This window comes from Ostrea edulis, chromosome 5 (genome assembly GCF_947568905.1).
Source record: "Ostrea edulis chromosome 5, xbOstEdul1.1, whole genome shotgun sequence".
Lineage (NCBI taxonomy): Eukaryota > Metazoa > Mollusca > Bivalvia > Ostreida > Ostreidae > Ostrea > Ostrea edulis.
The window spans coordinates 8,717,861-8,736,292 of NC_079168.1; the positions used below are offsets into that span (position 1 = coordinate 8,717,861).

Consider the following 18,432-nt stretch of genomic DNA (forward strand, 5'->3'; position numbering starts at 1 on the left):
AGGTGGATCAAGCTTTATATCAGATCAATTGCTGATTAAAAGAAAGATATAGTGGTGGATCTAGTTTATTTCAGATGCATTACTGATTTTAGGACAGATCTAGATGTGGATCTTGGATAGCTTATCTTTACATCTCGTTTTGATTCTCCTTGTTAAGAGACTTAAGGTTTCTCTTTTGTTATAGTACATCCTGTTATTTGAACTACAGAAGTTATTTGTCTGAGGAAAACCCTTGTGTTTTTCATTATATATCCTGTTACTGATGATATGTACTTCGTGAGAATGTAATAAGGGTCTACGCTAGACGAATTTATCATAGACTGTTACGATGCCTGATGAAACAGCTGTAATGATGCTGTCATTGCACATTCACCCTGATAAGCACCCATGGCACTTCAAACAGCTGTCACAGTTTTATTTTCAATTTATATAAGAGCTAGGACTGCAATATTTCCTGTTTATCTACATATACCACATTTCCAATGGCATTTTCACCCCAGTAAGCTCCCATGGCACTTCAAACAGCTGTGACAGGTCACTGCATTTTCACTTTCAATTTGAATACTGCATGGTTACAAATAAGAGGACTGCAATATATTGTGATACTAGAATTAGGTTCCAGTATTTCACAATCTATATAAAAACTGTGTCAAATTGTACTTTCTGACTCCACAACACAAACAGAATCACCGAGGACCTCGATTGTGGAACACTAATAATCCAGAGGCAGCTTTGTACTAGATTAATTAATAATCCCAATGAGATTACAGCTGAATCTCGTCGAAATCATATTTGATTATGTTGTAGACTTTCTCCCCTGATAAATGCTTTGTCTATATAATTTAAAAAATAAATGACTGCAGTTTTGTTTGTCAGAATCTGTGAAGAGCATCCATTTAGAATGACTTTGGTTTGAGATATAAGAAACTTGATGACACATTTGTTTTTAAATTTAAATCATATGATAAATATACCAGTTATCATTATATGAATTTTAGTCTAAAGACTCGTGCATTTTTTTTTATTATTTTTTAATAATTCTGTATCTTGAAATTTACTGCAGTATATATATATATATATATACTGCAATAAATTTCATATATGTATATATATAATCCCAATATGACTTTCAGTTTATGAAAGGTGAAGATAACGAACAGTTATCAATTTTATAACTCCTATAAGCAATACAAAATAGATACCTGGGCAAACACGGACCCCTGGACACACCAGAGGTGGGATCAGGTGCCTAGGAGGAGTAAGCATCCCCTGTCTACTGGTCACACCCGTGGTAAGAAAAGAATGGGCTAATATACTTAAAGGTAAGAAAAGAATGGGATAGATAATATACTTAAAGGTAAAAAAAAAAAGAATGGGAAAGCTAATATACTTAAAGGTAAGAAAAGAATGGGGTAGCTAATATACTTAAAGGTAAGAAAAGAATGGGATAGATAATAAATATTTATAAAAGAACTCCACTGTAGAGTAGAAGTTGATGAGAGATGTGTGGCACTGGATTCATTTTTGATCAAATTCATAATTCAACATACATCAAGTTTTAAACAAGCAAAATAATACATGTCATATTACATCAACAATTCATCTCTTTGATTTAAGAGTGACCTTGACCTTTTGGAGTAGACTAAGACTGGTCCCTGTACTCTTCACAAATTCACTCAATGATCACACGAATATGTATGTGAAATACTATACCCTCAACTGTCAATGGTGGAAAATTGACCTTGACCTCTTGTGACAAAGGTGTGATATTGATGTTTCAGTTCCTCTAGTATGAAGTTTCAGATCATCTATGATTCAAACTATGACCAGAGTTAAAGTTGCAAAGACACAGACCAAATATGTTATGCCCCTAATTTTTTTTTTATCTTGGGGGCATAATGAAACTTAAGACATGATAATGAACCATTTTGTCAAATAATATATTTGTATTTAAACCACCTTTAGCATCATGAAACTTTGTTCAAAGTATACCATATATTACATTTATATTTCCAATGTTTTTGCCTTTGATATTTTTACAAATTGTAATGACAGCCTCATAAAAAGTGTTGCAGTTGTGAGCAATGTGTGTATAAATCTGATAAATATGATACACCCATTTTAACAGCTGGGAGTTCAAACAGAAATGAAAAATAAACTTCAATTTTGAAAATACATGAGTGTATGAATTGCATTGCTTTGTGCCAGCATACTCTTGATGAAGCTTTGCATGTTGTCAGACAAGCAGTATGGAATCGTGAAAATGTACCAGGAAGGAAGACAATGCAATGAACCTGGTCAGACTGACATTCAAACCCGGATCCCCTGAATCTCTAGTCAGGTGCTCTACCAGCAGACCTATCTGGCACCAGAGATTAAACCTGGCTAACTGCCAATTATTTGTATGACCTTCGCTCTGATCTAAATTAACCTTGACCCTTCAGTTTGTCAAATCTTTCCGTAGTTCAGAAATTAAAACCAAAGTTAAAGTTACAGACATAAACAGATAGGCAAAAAAGCCCAAAACAATATATCTTGGAGCCATGATAGAAAATGTGTGTTAATTTTCATGAGACTTTTGAGACTTACAATTTTCTGAGGATCATTCTCATCATGGCATCCGGTCCGATCTGAGCCAGAGTAATCAGAGTGTCCTGCAGTTCTTCCTCACATTCCTTCTTTTGGATCTGGTTTGGTATGGTTCCCACCCCCTGGTCGTCCTCACAAAAACGGTAAAACAGGTACTTGTCCTTGAACTGATGCTCTCTACACACTGAACGATACAATATTGTCAATCATAAATATTGATACTGAATGCAAAAACACAAACAAATGTATCAATAATTTAGTGAAACTCTACAGTCAGATCCACATTAAAGGGCGTGTAAATAGCTGACAGGGTCTAATAAAGACTGCCTTAGTCCTCAATGGATCCAGGGTAGTAGCATGGTGGGAGGATGGGGGAAGACCTACCCCATGATATCACATTACCCCATTTCTCAAATTTTATTCGACCCCCATCCCACCCCATCTCTTCACTTCAGATGACCTGTCAAACAATAAGTCACATGACAAACTTCTTGAAACTTGTTGCACTCTGTAAGGATCTGAAGACTTTTAAGTTAATGCATATTTAGTGCAAGATCTATATAGTCCAGCGCTAGGGTCTGAACCCTTGACCTTGGGCCATGAATTTCACTGCTTTGGTAGAGTCCTTCATTCAAATTCTGATGATGTATTAAATTTATTTGCTATAATGTTCAGGAGTAAAGAAAACGAATTCTAAAGAGGATTAACACCTCAGAGAAATCTGAATGGATGAACAGTGGAGGATATGCGCAATAACATTTTGAAATTGAAAACTTTTAAATTTACCTTATTTAGTTGAAAAATGCAGCTTTGTAGAATAATTTGAAAAAAATTAAAATCCCTGCTGGACTTGAACCTGCAATTTACATATCAGCATTCAACATGTTAACCAACTGATCTACCCAGCCAGGCGATTAGATTTAAAAGGGATATAAAAATATTGTTGATATTCATATTTCCATTCATGTTTAAAAGGAAGTCAGCCATTATGACAACCTCTTTAAACATTTATCCTGTGGGGATCCGGGTTAGAATAGGTCCTCAGTACCCCTTGCTTATCGTAAATGGCGACTAAATGGGGCAGTCCTTCGGATGAGACCATAAAAATCAAGGTCCCGTTTCACAGCAGGTGTAGCACAATAAAGTTCCCTCCTTGCTCTAAGATTGCAAGTGCAAACATAGGCCTAAATTTTGCAGCCCTTCACCGGCAATGATGACGTCTCCATATGATTGAAAAATTCTCAAGCGGGACATTAAACAATAAACAACCAACCTAATGTATTTTCATTATATGACCAAACCCCTGACCTATAGGTTATGAAGTTTATCATTTTTGTAAAGATCTCCCTGCTTAATAAAACTATAAGCATTGATGAAATTTTCCGTCCAATTTTCCCTATGATACCTGCATCAAGAAAAGAATCATAAGATTCATTTCTAAAGTCACCCAAAAGAACGACCGGAAGAGGTTAGTATTAAGTCAGAAGTACCTGAGATTACCTACACTCTAACTTATACAGTAATATAGTACACCATTCTGCATCTCCCTTTTCAACACAATAACCAAATCCAGTAATAGAGATAATAACACATCAACATATCCTGTAAAAAATTCAAAAAAATTGGGGTTCCTCTGAAACCTCCACTAAAATCTTTTCAAGGATCATCATCAACATTAAACATCCTTCAGAATGTGTAGTGATACAGGCAATCTGGCTAACATAAGAAAGATAACTCCTACAAACTCGATCATCACAGGAACCTAACCCATGTTCAATCAATTTAGCATGACAACTCATGAGAAATTAGTTTACTGAACTCAATCATTTTCAAGGTAAAGCAGAGGTTAAACCTGAAGAGCAGCGATTTTCAGATGATGTAGACCTTTGATGATACTAAATTTGTTCTTCATGATGTCTCGAAATAATTCAATTTCATACAACATGTATAATCCACACAAAAGAGTTCTTGTCTGCGTATTCAATAAATCAATAAAGTAGATATCTGGCTCAAGTGTCCTCAGTTTGCACTGCCCAAAATTGTTATCTGCCAAGTCTGCGTCATTATTTCTAATGGAAAACATCACAACAGCTAGTGAAACCGATGAAGATACAGTGATTCCTTTGTTGAATATCAATATTTGTCACGTTCATGGACAAGACCACATGCAATATCAAATGATCAATGAAGTGGCCACTTTTCTTTCCATGTAAAGATTCACCAAGCCTGTATTCTTTGGAATGACACTGAAATTTTATGACATTATGACAAGGAAAGCCTTAGTTCTAGTTTACGTCTTTATTTCAGTAAACATTTTTCTTAAAATGTAATTTTATTCTGCTTAATGGCTATTTAGAGCAATTGACTTAAAATGTCAAATTCTTCATTCATTAATGTGTCACTATTAGGCTTAACAATACAACAAACATCCACATTTCTGCGTCAATACTGCGCAGCATTCCCTTAATAGCAATTATCTACAAGTCCAGATGTGCTGTGTGCATGGATAAAAATCATTCAAGGTATCGGAGATTTTCACATTTGGAGACAATTGTAATTGTATACTGTTAGTTTATATCATCCAGCTTGTACAAACTGTCTGAGAATGTATATTACAATTAAATACAATTACTTCTGAAAGAGTTATTTCCCTTGTCTCAAAAAATTAGAAAATTGAATTTCATCAGATTTTACCCGATGACCTTTAGTTTTCTTTACAGATTATAATTATAATGAAATCTTTGCATATCAAGAGATTTCTTGAAAACTTATCTTTTGTACCATTTTATAGAGTTCAATATTCAATGAAGGAATTGGGCATTATTTCTATACGTATCAGATACCTTAAGACGAATTTGATAACAGCAGAAATTTTATTTCAGTCATGCTACAGTTGGAAAATGGATGCTCCTGCTTATTTATAGCCGGTTTAGAGTCTTGTTATTTTCAGATTCTGTCTCAAACTTTCATATGGATAGGTTTAATGTCACAGAAGAGTAATGGAATTTATTAAGTCACTAACCAAACTGTTACATCCAAATGATAGCTATCGTGTCTATCAAGTTTACATCTTTTCTATAAGGTTCAAAGTGCTGTAAATCAATTTCTATGGAAAATCGATGACGGAGTAATATATAAGAAATAAATAACCTTTTTTCAGTGAACATAGCATTAAGAACTGTAGTTGTTATGAACTGTAATTGTTGATTGTTATGTACTGTAGTTGATTGTTATGAACTGTAGTAGTTGTTTGTTATGAACTGTAATTGTTGATTGTTATGTACTGTAATTGTTGATTGTTATGAACTGTAGTTGATTGTTATGAACTGTAGTAGTTGATTGTTATGAACTGTAGTTGATTGTTATGAACTGTAATTGTTGATTGTTATGAACTGTAATTGTTGATTGTTATGAACTGTAGTAGTTGTTTGTTATGAACTGTAGTTGTTGATTGTTATGTACTGTAATTGTTGATTGTTATGAACTGTAGTTGATTGTTATGAACTGTAGTAGTTGATTGTTATGAACTGTAATTGTTGATTGTTATGAACTGTAGTTGTTGATTGTTATGAACTGTAGTTGTTGATTGTTATGAACTGTAGTTGTTGATTGTTATGTACTGTAATTGTTGATTGTTATGAACTGTAGTTGTTGATTGTTATGAACTGTAATAGTTGATTATTATGAACTGTAGTAGTTGTTTGTTATGAACTGTAGTTGTTGATTGTTATGTACTGTAATTGTTGATTGTTATGAACTGTAGTTGTTGATTGTTATGAACTGTAGTTGTTGATTGTTATGTACTGTAGTTGTTGATTGTTATGTACTGTAGTTGTTGATTGTTATAAACTGTAACTGTTGATTATTATGAACTGTAGTTGTTGATTGTTATAAACTGTAATTGTTGATTATTATGAACTGTAGTAGTTGATTGTTATGAACTGTAATAGTTGATTATTATGAACTGTAGTAGTTGTTTGTTATGAACTGTAATAGTTGATTATTATGAACTGTAGTTGTTGATTGTTATGTACTGTAGTTGTTGATTGTTATGAACTGTAGTTGTTGATTGTTATGTACTGTAGTTGTTGATTGTTATGAACTGTAATTGTTGATTGTTATGAACTGTAATAGTTGATTATTATGAACTGTAGTAGTTGTTTGTTATGAACTGTAGTTGTTGATTGTTATGTACTGTAATTGTTGATTGTTATGAACTGTAGTTGTTGATTGTTATGTACTGTAATTGTTGATTGTTATGAACTGTAGTAGTTGATTGTTATGAACTGTAATAGTTGATTATTATGAACTGTAATTGTTGATTGTTATGTACTGTAATTGTTGATTGTTATGAACTGTAATTGTTGATTGTTATGAACTGTAGTTGATTGTTATGAACTGTAGTAGTTGATTGTTATGAACTGCAGTTGTTGATTGTTATGTACTGTAATTGTTGATTGTTATGAACTGTAATAGTTGATTATTATGAACTGTAATTGTTGATTGTTATGAACTGTAGTTGTTGATTGTTATGAACTGTAATTGTTGATTGTTATGAACTGTAGTTGTTGATTGTTATGAACTGTAATTGTTGATTGTTATGAACTGTAGTTGTTGATTGTTATGAACTGTAGTTGTTGATTGTTATGAACTGTAGTAGTTGATTGTTATGAACTGTAGTTGATTGTTATGAACTGTAATTGTTGATTGTTATGAACTGTAATTGTTGATTCTTATGAACTGTAATTCTTGAGTGTTATGAACTGTAGTTGATTGTTATGAACTGTAATTGTTGATTGTTATGAACTGTAGTAGTTGTTTGTTATGAACTGTAATTGTTGATTGTTATGTACTGTAATTCTTGAGTGTTATGAACTGTAATTCTTGAGTGTTATGAACTGTAGTTGTTGATTGTTATGTACTGTAATTATGTTCCCCAAACAAAGTTTGGGAACATATTGTTTTTACTCTGTTTCTTATTATTAAGGTCTTCCGTCTCCTGCGGAAGACCTTACTATTATTGTTCGCGTTCTTCTTCTTCTTCATTATTATTATTAAGGTCTTCCGTCTCCTGCGGAAGACCTTACTATTATTGTTCGCGTTCTTCTTCTTCATTATTATTATTATTATTTTCCTTGGTAGTACACGCGTTTTTCTCAGCCATTTCTCGATCGATTTTCACGAAATTTTCAGGAAAGATGTCTTTTGGTGACGAGACTTTGCTTGCAAAATTTCGTGCTTGACGTCACTTCCGGTCAGGAGTTATCTCTCTTTTAGTGACTTTTTGAAGGGCCTTGTTGTCCACACATCTCCTCCGTTATTTTGAAGCTAGAGTCTTGAAATTTCTACACAAGATAGAGTAAACATTTTAGAAGATTTGTGGGGGATTCGATTTTACCGGAGGCGATTTGCCTAAACGCTCGCCTGGACCTGAAAAAATGGATGCCAAAATTTTTCGCCGATTTCGGCGATTTTTGACCTTTGATCTCCAATATCTTTTTTCTTGCAAATATTTTGTTAAGACATGTAGAACAAAAGTTGTGCACATTTACGAGATCTTTTCGAAAATATCAATATTTAGGGGCTAGCCCCTTAAATTAGGGATCTAGAAGGGCTCAAAGTCTAGATCAAATATCTCAAAAATCGTTAATATTTTGGTATAAGTCAAAGAACAAAAAATGTTCATCTCAACAATCCAAATCTATTCATATAAAAATTTAGGTCATATGTTACGTAATAAGGGATTTTAAGGGCCAAAACCATAAATTTTTTACCCCTTGTATCTCGAAAACGACAAATATTTTGAAAAGCAATAAAGAACAAAAGTTGTTCAGAATGATGATCTGAACAATATGCATATTTCGTTTTTACCCTATGTGGCCCCGTTAGGGAGCTACAGTTTGGCCCCTAAAAATTACTTCTACAAATAACTCGAGAACGGTAAAGAATTTCTAAATACTTGTTGAACAAAAAATGTTTGAAATGTCATGACCTTTCTTACGATATCAAGCAAAAGGGGCTGACCCTTTAAATTAGGGGCCCAGAAGGGTCCAAAGGTTTATGAGAATATCTCAGAAACTATTAATATTTTGTAATAAGTCATTGAAGCGGAAATGTTCATCTAAACGAGCTTGTTCTTATCAAATCAAAAAGTAGGTCATATGTTACGTAATAAGGGATTTTAAGGGCCAAAATCATAAATAATTGACGCCTCATATCTTGAAAACGACAAATATTTTGAAAAGCATTATTGAACAAAAGTTGTTCAGAATGATAATCTAAACAATATGTACATTTCGTTTTTTCCCTATATGGCCCCGTTAGGGAGCTACAGTTTGGCCCCTAAATATTTCTTGTAGAGATAACTCGAGAACGGTCAAGAATTTCTAAATACTTGTTGAGCAAAAAATGTTTAAAATGACAAGGCCTTTCTTACGATATCAAGCAAAACGGGCTGGCCCTTTAAATTAGGGGTTCAGAAGGGTCCAAATGTTTTTGAGAATATCTCAGAAACTATTAATATTTTATGATAAGTTGTAGAAGCGGAAATGTTCATCTCAACGAGCTTGATCTTAACAAATCAAAAAGTAGGTCATATGTTACGTAATTAGAGATTTTAAGGGCCAAAATCGTAAATATTTGACGCCTCATATCTTGAAAACGACATATTTTTTGAAAAGCATTATTGAACAAAAGTTGTTCAATGTGTCATAACCTATCGATCAATATCAAAAAATGGGTCTGTGGGCCTCATGGCTCGCCTGTAGAGTCGATTTTTGTCGATATCAGTCGATTTCAAAAACTTGTAACTGGTAAATATTTTGTAAGGACATATTGAACAAAAGTTGTTCAGTTTATCGAGATCTATCGATTGATATCAAGAAATAGGCCTATGGTCCTAATGGCTCGCCTGTAGAGTCAATTTTTTGTCAATATCGGTCGATCTCAATAACTTTTTACAGGTAAATATTTTGTAAAGACATATAGAACTAAAGTTGTTGAATCTATAGAGGGCTAACAAATGACATCAAGAAATAGGCCCGCGGGCCTTATGGTTCGCCTGGAGAGTCGAATTTCAAACGAATTTCACCGCAACTTTGCTTCAGAAGCTTATGATATGAAAAATTGATTATATCTAAAGTGTCTTCAAGTCGGAAACTAAATTGGGACTCATTTGTCTTTTTTTTTTTTTTTTAACTCCGAGTGCATCAACAAATCGGATGGAAGACCTACTCGTTGCTCGCAACGAGATCGTGTCTAGTTATTATTCTTTTTCTCCGGTACTTTTTTGTCTGGTAGTGTTCTCAGAAACTACAGAAAGGATCGATATGAAACTTTCCAGGATGATAGTATAGCGTTTGTAGATGTGCATAGTGATAGTCATTTTGTCTGCACGTGCATTGCAATTTTGGTACAAAAAATGGAAAATCAGAATATTAAAGGAAGCGATATAAAACCTAAATAGGATGATAGTATATCATTTGTACATATGAAAAATAATAGTTATTTTGTCAGCACGCGCACGCATGCGCGTGCACACGCATTACAAAATTTGTACACTTACTTTGGAATCAGTCTAACTTTTTTGTTGTTCATTGAAATGGCTTGAAATTCATATCATAGGTAGATATTGAGACCCTTAACTGATTTGCATGGTCAAAATTATCAATTTGCACGCGCATGCACGTGCGCTTCATTTTGATTGGATAATACTAAAACGTTTGTAACTATCTTATTTATGAAGCGAATGAGATGATATTCAAAGCATACGTAAACAATATGAGTATCTATATATTGGTGTAACAAAAAAATGCCAACGCACACGCGCATGCGCGTGCAACGGTTTTTAAATGTTCAAATTTTAAAGGACGATAACGTTTTTGTTTTTCATCAAATTCTATTGATATTAATGGTTTAGATGTGTCTTGGTACTCCTTACAAATTGCTGTGGTTAGAATTACTGCTCAGCACGTGCATGCACGTGTGCTGAATTCTGATTGGACGATTTTAAAATCGCTATAACTTCCTTATATTTGATGGAAACGTTATGAAATTCACACTGTGGGTATATGATACACATGCCTGTTGAACGACATCAACAAAAATTCGGAATCATACACGCATGCGCGTGCAACGCTTTCTTTCATTTTTTGGTACTGAAATGACCATATTAAACGTACTACATGTAATTAAAGGCTAAAATAAAATGATTTTTTGCTATAGATTCACAAAAACATCATTTTTTAATTGGGGGAGGTTTGGGGAACATATGTAACGGTCCCCGTTACAATTAGAACTAGTTGTTGATTGTTATGAACTGTAATTGTTGATTGTTATGAACTGTAATTGTTGATTATTATGAACTGTAATTGTTGATTGTTATGAACTGTAGTTGTTGATTGTTATGAACTGTAATTGTTGATTGTTATGAACTGTAGTTGTTGATTGTTATGAACTGTAATTGTTGATTATTATGAACTGTAATTGTTGATTGTTATGAACTGTAGTTGTTGATTATTATGAACTGTAATTGTTGATTGTTATGAACTGTAGTTGTTGATTGTTATGAACTGTAATTGTTGATTGTTATGAACAGTAATAGTTGATTGTTATGAACAGTAATAGTTGATTGTTATGAACTGTAATTGTTGATTGTTATGAACTGTAGTAGTTGATTGTTATGAACTGTAATTGTTGATTGTTATGAACTGTAGTTGTTGATAGTTATGAACTGTAATAGTTGAACTGTAGCTGTTGATAGTTATGAACTGTAATTGTTGATTGTTATGAACTGTAATTGTTGATAGTTATGAACTGTAATAGTTGATCGTTATGAACTGTTAGTTGTTGATTGTTATGAACTGTAATTGTTGATTGTTATGAACTGTAATAGTTGATTGTTATGAACTGTAGTTGTTGGTTGTTATGAACTGTAGTTGTTGATTGTTATGAACTGTAATTGTTGATTGTTATGAACTGTAATTGTTGATTGTTATGAACTGTAGTTGTTGATTGTTATGAACTGTAATTGTTGATTGTTATGAACTGTAGTTGTTGATTGTTATGAACTGTAGTAGTTGATTGTTATGAACTGTAGTAGTTGATTGTTATGAACTGTAATTGTTGATTGTTATGAACTGTAGTTGTTGATTGTTATGAACTGTAATAGTTGATTATTATGAACAGTAATAGTTGATTATTATGAACAGTAATAGTTGATTGTTATGAACTGTAATTGTTGATTGTTATGAACTGTAGTAGTTGATTGTTATGAACTGTAATTGTTGATTGTTATGAACTGTAGTTGTTGATAGTTATGAACTGTAATAGTTGAACTGTAGCTGTTGATTGTTATGAACTGTAATTGTTGATTGTTATGAACTGTAATAGTTGATCGTTATGAACTGTTAGTTGTTGATTGTTATGAACTGTAATTGTTGATTGTTATGAACTGTAATAGTTGATTGTTATGAACTGTAGTAGTTGATTGTTATGAACTGTAGTTGTTGGTTGTTATGAACTGTAGTTGTTGATTGTTATGAACTGTAATTGTTGATTGTTATGAACTGTAGTTGTTGATTGTTATGAACTGTAGTTGTTGATTGTTATGAACTGTAGTAGTTGATTGTTATGAACTGTAGTTGTTGATTGTTATGAACTGTAGTAGTTGATTGTTATGAACTGTAATTGTTGATTGTTATGAACTGTAGTTGTTGATTGTTATGAACTGTAGTTGTTGATTGTTATTGAACTGTAGTTGTTGATTGTTATGAACTGTAGTTGTTGATTGTTATGAACTGTAGTTGTTGATTGTAATGAACTGTAGTTGTTGATTGTTATGAACTGTAGTAGTTGATTGTTATGAACTGTAGTTGTTGATTGTTATGAACTGTAGTAGTTGATTGTTCTGAACTGTAATTGTTGTTTGTTATGAACTGTAATTGTTGATTGTTATGAACTGTAATTATTGATTGTCTAGCATATATTCCAAGATGCGCTAATGCATATCATGGAAAACATGCAAGCAGACCAGCAATTGCCGTTCATCATGCCAATTTTACTAAAAAACGTTATTTCTCCATGAATGAGCCAAACATTCATTGTTAATACATTGACATAATGACAGATTCTCGGTTCTCGGCAACAAGTATTCCAGAAAGTGATGCTTGCGACTATTTCTTCCTTACTAGTTTTCAGTGCAATGTTTGATGCTTGCGACTATTTCTTCCTTACTAGTTTTCAGTGCAATGTTTGATGCTTGCGACTATTTCTTCCTTACTAGTTTTCAGTGCAATGTTTTCTCCTTGAATGGAGTTACCTTACAAGTGACTATGAGCATCAACACAGTGATACTGTCTCTTTAACACTCACAGCAGACACCATGAGCTACAGTGATACTGTCTCTTTAAGCACTCACAGCAGACACCATGAGCTACAGTGATACTGTCTCTTTAAGCACTCACAGCAGACACCATGAGCTACAGTGATACTGTCTCTTTAAGCACTCACAGCAGACACCATGAGCTACAGTGATACTGTCTCTTTAAGCACTCACAGCAGACACCATGAGCTACAGTGATACTGTCTCTTTAAGCACTCACAGCAGACACCATGAGCTACAGTGATACTGTCTCTTTAAGCACTCACAGCAGACACCATGAGCTCTTTGCTTTTTTTTTTTTTTTTTTTACAAAATCAGCAGACACCATGAGCTCTTTGCTGATTTTGTAAAAAAAAAAAAAAAAAAAAAAAAAAAAAAACCAACCAAAAAACCAAATTGTGAGCCCTGGACTTTTCCCACACAAGCACACAGATTTATAATAACCTCCAGTTTATTGATAACAGTAAATTCTTTTTCAAATTTGAATAACAATATCTTTACATTGTATAATAGGAAGCTTTTCATCCATGTTATTTTCACCCAAATGCATTGAACAATGATTTCATACCGTTTAAAAATTCTCTCAGTTTCAAATTTACACATTTAAGATGAGGGTGAAAATTTAATGGTATATCATGTATAAAATTCCGTCCATTTTGTTACATCTCACTTTGTTATAACTGTGAATGTGATATAACCACATTGATTAGGGGCAACATCAAAAGATCGATGTCGGATATAAATCTAAATTCAAATAGTTAGGAGGAGGGAGGGTAAAAACTCCCGTAAGTTTCTGTCACCTGACATCGATTACTCTTTAGTGGAAAAAGACAAGTGACTGTTAAATACCACAATATTACATTTCAATGAACATTAAAATAGCTTAGATTTGTCAATAAACAGTAGAAAAGGTACACAGAGTGTTATTTATAATCGTATGTTTATACTTATTGATCGATTAGCTTCAACATTCATCATATTCAGTTTTAAAGGGGGGTCTTGGTGAAAACTATGTGAATTAAGTTTTTTGTCAGACATTGAACTTTTGATCTCATCCCTTAAAAGAACTATTTTGACATTAAGGAGGAATACTACATCGTCAAAATGGTTGACGTCCTTTTGAAACTTCAATGAAAATATGAATATCAGCAATACATGTATATTCCTTTTAAATTTGATTGCCTAGCTGGGTAACTCAGTAGGTTAACGTCTCAACTGCTGATATGCAGTTTATGCGTTCGCGTCCAACAGGGGTTTTAATTTTATTCAGATTACGTTCTACTAAAACTGCATTTTTTAATTAGATACGGTAAATTTTAAACTTTTCAATTTCAAAAATTGTATTGTACATATCCACCTCTTTCCATCGGTATGAGATTTCTCTGGTGTGTTATTCCTCATTAAGTACGTCTGCTGAGCACCTTACCGTGTACGATAATACCCTCCTCACACAGCGACTGCCAGATGCCCACAGCCTGATTCCTCGAATGAACGAGTGGGCTCTGCTGTAGCAACCATTCCACCATTTCAGTTCCCACCATGCATTTTCTGTATGTCCGCAAATGGTACTTCCTGTCCCGCACCATGTGTGGAGCACGAGTTAAAAGAACTGTCCGCAACACTTGACCAGCTCTTTTTAACTTTTCTGAGGGAATCTGTAATTGTTGTTGGTACATAATTTTCAAAAACCAGTTTTCTTTTTAAACAAACTTGTACACACAGAATCTAAACCGGTCTGATCCAGAACACCTTCTAAGAGTCGAAGTGTTAATGTTCAAATGCTGATGTAACTGCTAAATCCTGTGCATGATAGAAACATGAAATTCAAGACAAATATCTAATATTCCAATATTCATGACATAAGAGATTTCAGGATGATCAACGCACCTCATGCGTGTCCAGCATCTAATGAATAAACTATGTGACAAATATATTTTACTTGAGTTAAACATTGATTCTTAAATGATAACGTTTTAGTCATCCTTCATATCTGCAATTCGATCACAAGAGTTAATGAAATGGGTTGCATTTTTATATTATATACGTCCACATCTATACCGATAACATCATATCTCTATGGCAATAGAAACATTTTGTGCAAAATCATTTTAAAGTAGTATTTGGAGAGATAATAAATAAATCATTATATTTTAGACTCATCAATATTTGAAGTAAAACAGGTAATTTTTTCTTGGCAAATGTAGCAATGAAGCATAATTTCTTCCTTGATATGGAAAATAATGATGGGCCACAATATAACTTTTTCTTTCATTTAGTCATGTGAATGACAGCTGACATAATTAAATCCCCTAACGTGCTTCCGTCTATATCGGAGAAAATGATACAATTTAGGAATCCAACATCAACATATGAATCACTGCAGTATATCGAGACCGTAAATAGTATTTATATCACTTGCCAGGTATCCTAATTAACACAATTCCTCAGTTTAAATCAATCAGACATAGCAGAACTATATCACAGGTTCACTCCCTGCAGGTAAACTTAATGTCACTTACTAAAACAGCAACATTTCCAGTAACCTCTCCCGGCGGAAATTCCATGTCACGCTGACCGTACAACTTACACTAGTTATAGGTCATTAAGACTTACACTAGTTATAGGTCATTAAGACTTACACTAGTTATAGGTCATTAAGACTTACACTATAGATATAGGTACTGCTGACTGACATTAAGACTTACACTATAGATATAGGTGCTGCTGACTGACATTAAGACTTACACTAGTTATAGGTGCTGCTGACTGACATTAAGATTTACACTATAGATATAGGTGCTGCTGACTGACATTAAGACTTACACTAGTTATAGGTACTGCTGACTGACATTAAGACTTACACTATAGATATAGGTGCTGCTGACTGACATTAAGACTTACACTATAGATATAGGTGCTGCTGACTGACATTAAGACTTACACTAGTGATAGGTGCTGTTGACTGACATTAAGACTTACACTAGTTATAGGTGCTGCTGACTGACATTAAGACTTACACTAGTGATAGGTGCTGTTGACTGACATTAAGACTTACACTAGTTATAGGTGCTGTTGACTGACATTAAGACTTACACTATAGATATAGGTGTTGCTGACTGGCATTAAGACTTCCAGTAGTGATAGGTGCTGCTGACTGACATTAAGACTTACACTATAGATATAGGTGCTGCTGACTGACATTAAGATTTACACTAGTTATAGGTACTGCTGACTGACATTAAGACTTACACTATAGATATAGGTGCTGCTGACTGACATTAAGACTTACATTATAGATATAGGTACTGCTGACTGACATTAAGACTTACATTATAGATATAGGTGCTGCTGACTGACATTAAGACTTCCAGTAGTGATAGGTGCTGTTGACTGACATTAAGACTTACACTAGTTATAGGTGCTGCTGACTGACATTAAGACTTACACTAGTGATAGGTGCTGTTGACTGACATTAAGACTTACACTAGTTATAGGTGCTGCTGACTGACATTAAGACTTACACTATAGATATAGGTGCTGCTGACTGACATTAAGATTTACACTAGTGATAGGTGTTGCTGACTGACATTAAGACTTACACTAGTTATAGGTGCTGCTGACTGACATTAAGACTTACACTATAGATATAGGTGCTGCTGACTGACATTAAGACTTACACTAGTGATAGGTGCTGCTGGGTTCGGTTGGCCGTTATATTTAGCTGCTGAAGATGACTTCCGTCTCCCAGGTCTGGTTAAAGCAGGAGAATGTGGCAATGGGTTGGCTTTAAAATATCTTTCAAAAGTTAGAACGTAGAAAAAATGGCATTTAGGTACATACATGCTTTACAGTAAGGTATTGGGTTCATTTTCTTTTCTATATCAATAAAACTACATATGTAGTTAAGATCAGATGATTTAGTCTGCAGAGTGAACTGCCCCACCCCCTATCTTCTCCCCATACCTACAAGTGAGATGTCACTCAGCAAAGTTAACTGCTGCCCTACCCCCTACCTACATGCGAGATGTCACTCTGCAAAGTTAACTGCTGCCCCACCCCCTACCTACAAGTGAGATGTCACTCAGCAAAGTTAACTCATGCTGCCCCACCCCCTACCTACAAGTGAGATGTCACTCAGCAAAGTTAACTGCTGCCCCGCCCCATACCTGCATGTGAGATGTCACTCACCTGTCACCGACAGCCTCTCCAAAGGGGTGATAACTCCTTCTAGCAATTTCTTACTCCCCTGCAAAGAGCAAATACAGAGTTTTTGTCCATTTTGTTTTAAATCTAGCTCATACACCGGGTAACCCAGACAAATGTCCAAACCATCAGAGCAGAACACTTGTTCTTTGCTCAGATGAATCAAATCTGGGGCAGACAACTTTTGGGGTCTGAGGGTTCTTTTAAAAGGGGTTCTCAGATTTATTTTTTTCAGGGTCTTCCAGGAATAAGACAAGCTTTGTGTTCTTTTCACTTTCATGATCCCTTCAATATTAGGGCTTCATAATTTTATTAGCATTATTTTGATATTGGTTCTCATATCAAAAGCTGTTCCTTTCTTTTCACTTTGAATTGTATTATCATCTGCCGAGAATTCTATCGCCATGTCCCCCAAATAACCAAAACTGTTAGTAATTTTCTCTCAAGAAAAACATGGCCTCCCCATGAGATTATAATTCATAGTTGTTTTAGCACAAATGGTATTAATGTTACTGTTTTTGATAATAATGGACTCTTTTTTTCCCTTTGCCGTAGAGAGATTTATTGCAAGTAGCATGGCTGATGAACGAGGTGGTACTAAAAGCTCAAATCCTATAGGCCACTCAGTCAGCAATAGAAGATTGCTAGAATAGCAAAATAGCCCTTGGATATTCACATCATTGTCAAACTGTGAGCACCAAGATTAACCCATCAACTGTGTAATCAGGTAAAAATGTCCATCAAATGAGGAAAATGAAATGCTTTTCTCCCCTATGACTTAATTTGCATGGACTGGATCTGTCAATGTTTATTTGATCAGGACCTCAAATTGGAGAGCCTTTGGAATGTTCTGTGTTAGAAGTCTATGAACACTAATTCAAACTGCATCTCCAAACTGTCAAAATCTTGTCAAAATGCATGCAGGGAAAGGATCAGTATTGACAGGTACAGCAGAAATTTTCAACATGGCAGATCAATATCACTTGTCACATCAACACACTGAAAACTAGGAAGAATCATTTACTCCGGCTCTCACAGTAAGGAAGACAGTTTTCCATGTTTGAACTAACAAGTCAATTGTAAAGCAGTACGTAGCAAGATAATCTCCTGTGATATGCCTGGGTTTTTTTTTACAACAGAAAATCCACAAGCCTCATTAGGGTCTTGTTTCCAGGCTACCAGAATTGGATTCTCAAGTGAAGACAATTTAGCTCCTGGGGAATCCAAGCTTGACACACTGCTAATTTTTTGACCATGTA

General features: G+C 34.3%; 1 protein-coding gene across 1 annotated transcript in view; it reads right to left on the minus strand.

The window, feature by feature from the left end:
• LOC125649172 (rap guanine nucleotide exchange factor 4-like) overlaps window positions 1-18,432 on the minus strand; it is an 82,946-nt gene that overhangs the window by 48,312 nt on the left and 16,202 nt on the right. The window contains exons 6-9 of the mRNA XM_048876448.2: window positions 17,159-17,216; window positions 16,648-16,754; window positions 14,397-14,625; window positions 2,590-2,773 (exon numbers count right to left, since the gene is read on the minus strand). Of these exons, the coding sequence (XP_048732405.2) occupies window positions 2,590-2,773; window positions 14,397-14,625; window positions 16,648-16,754; window positions 17,159-17,216 (578 nt within the window). The remainder of the gene's footprint in view (window positions 1-2,589; window positions 2,774-14,396; window positions 14,626-16,647; window positions 16,755-17,158; window positions 17,217-18,432) is intronic.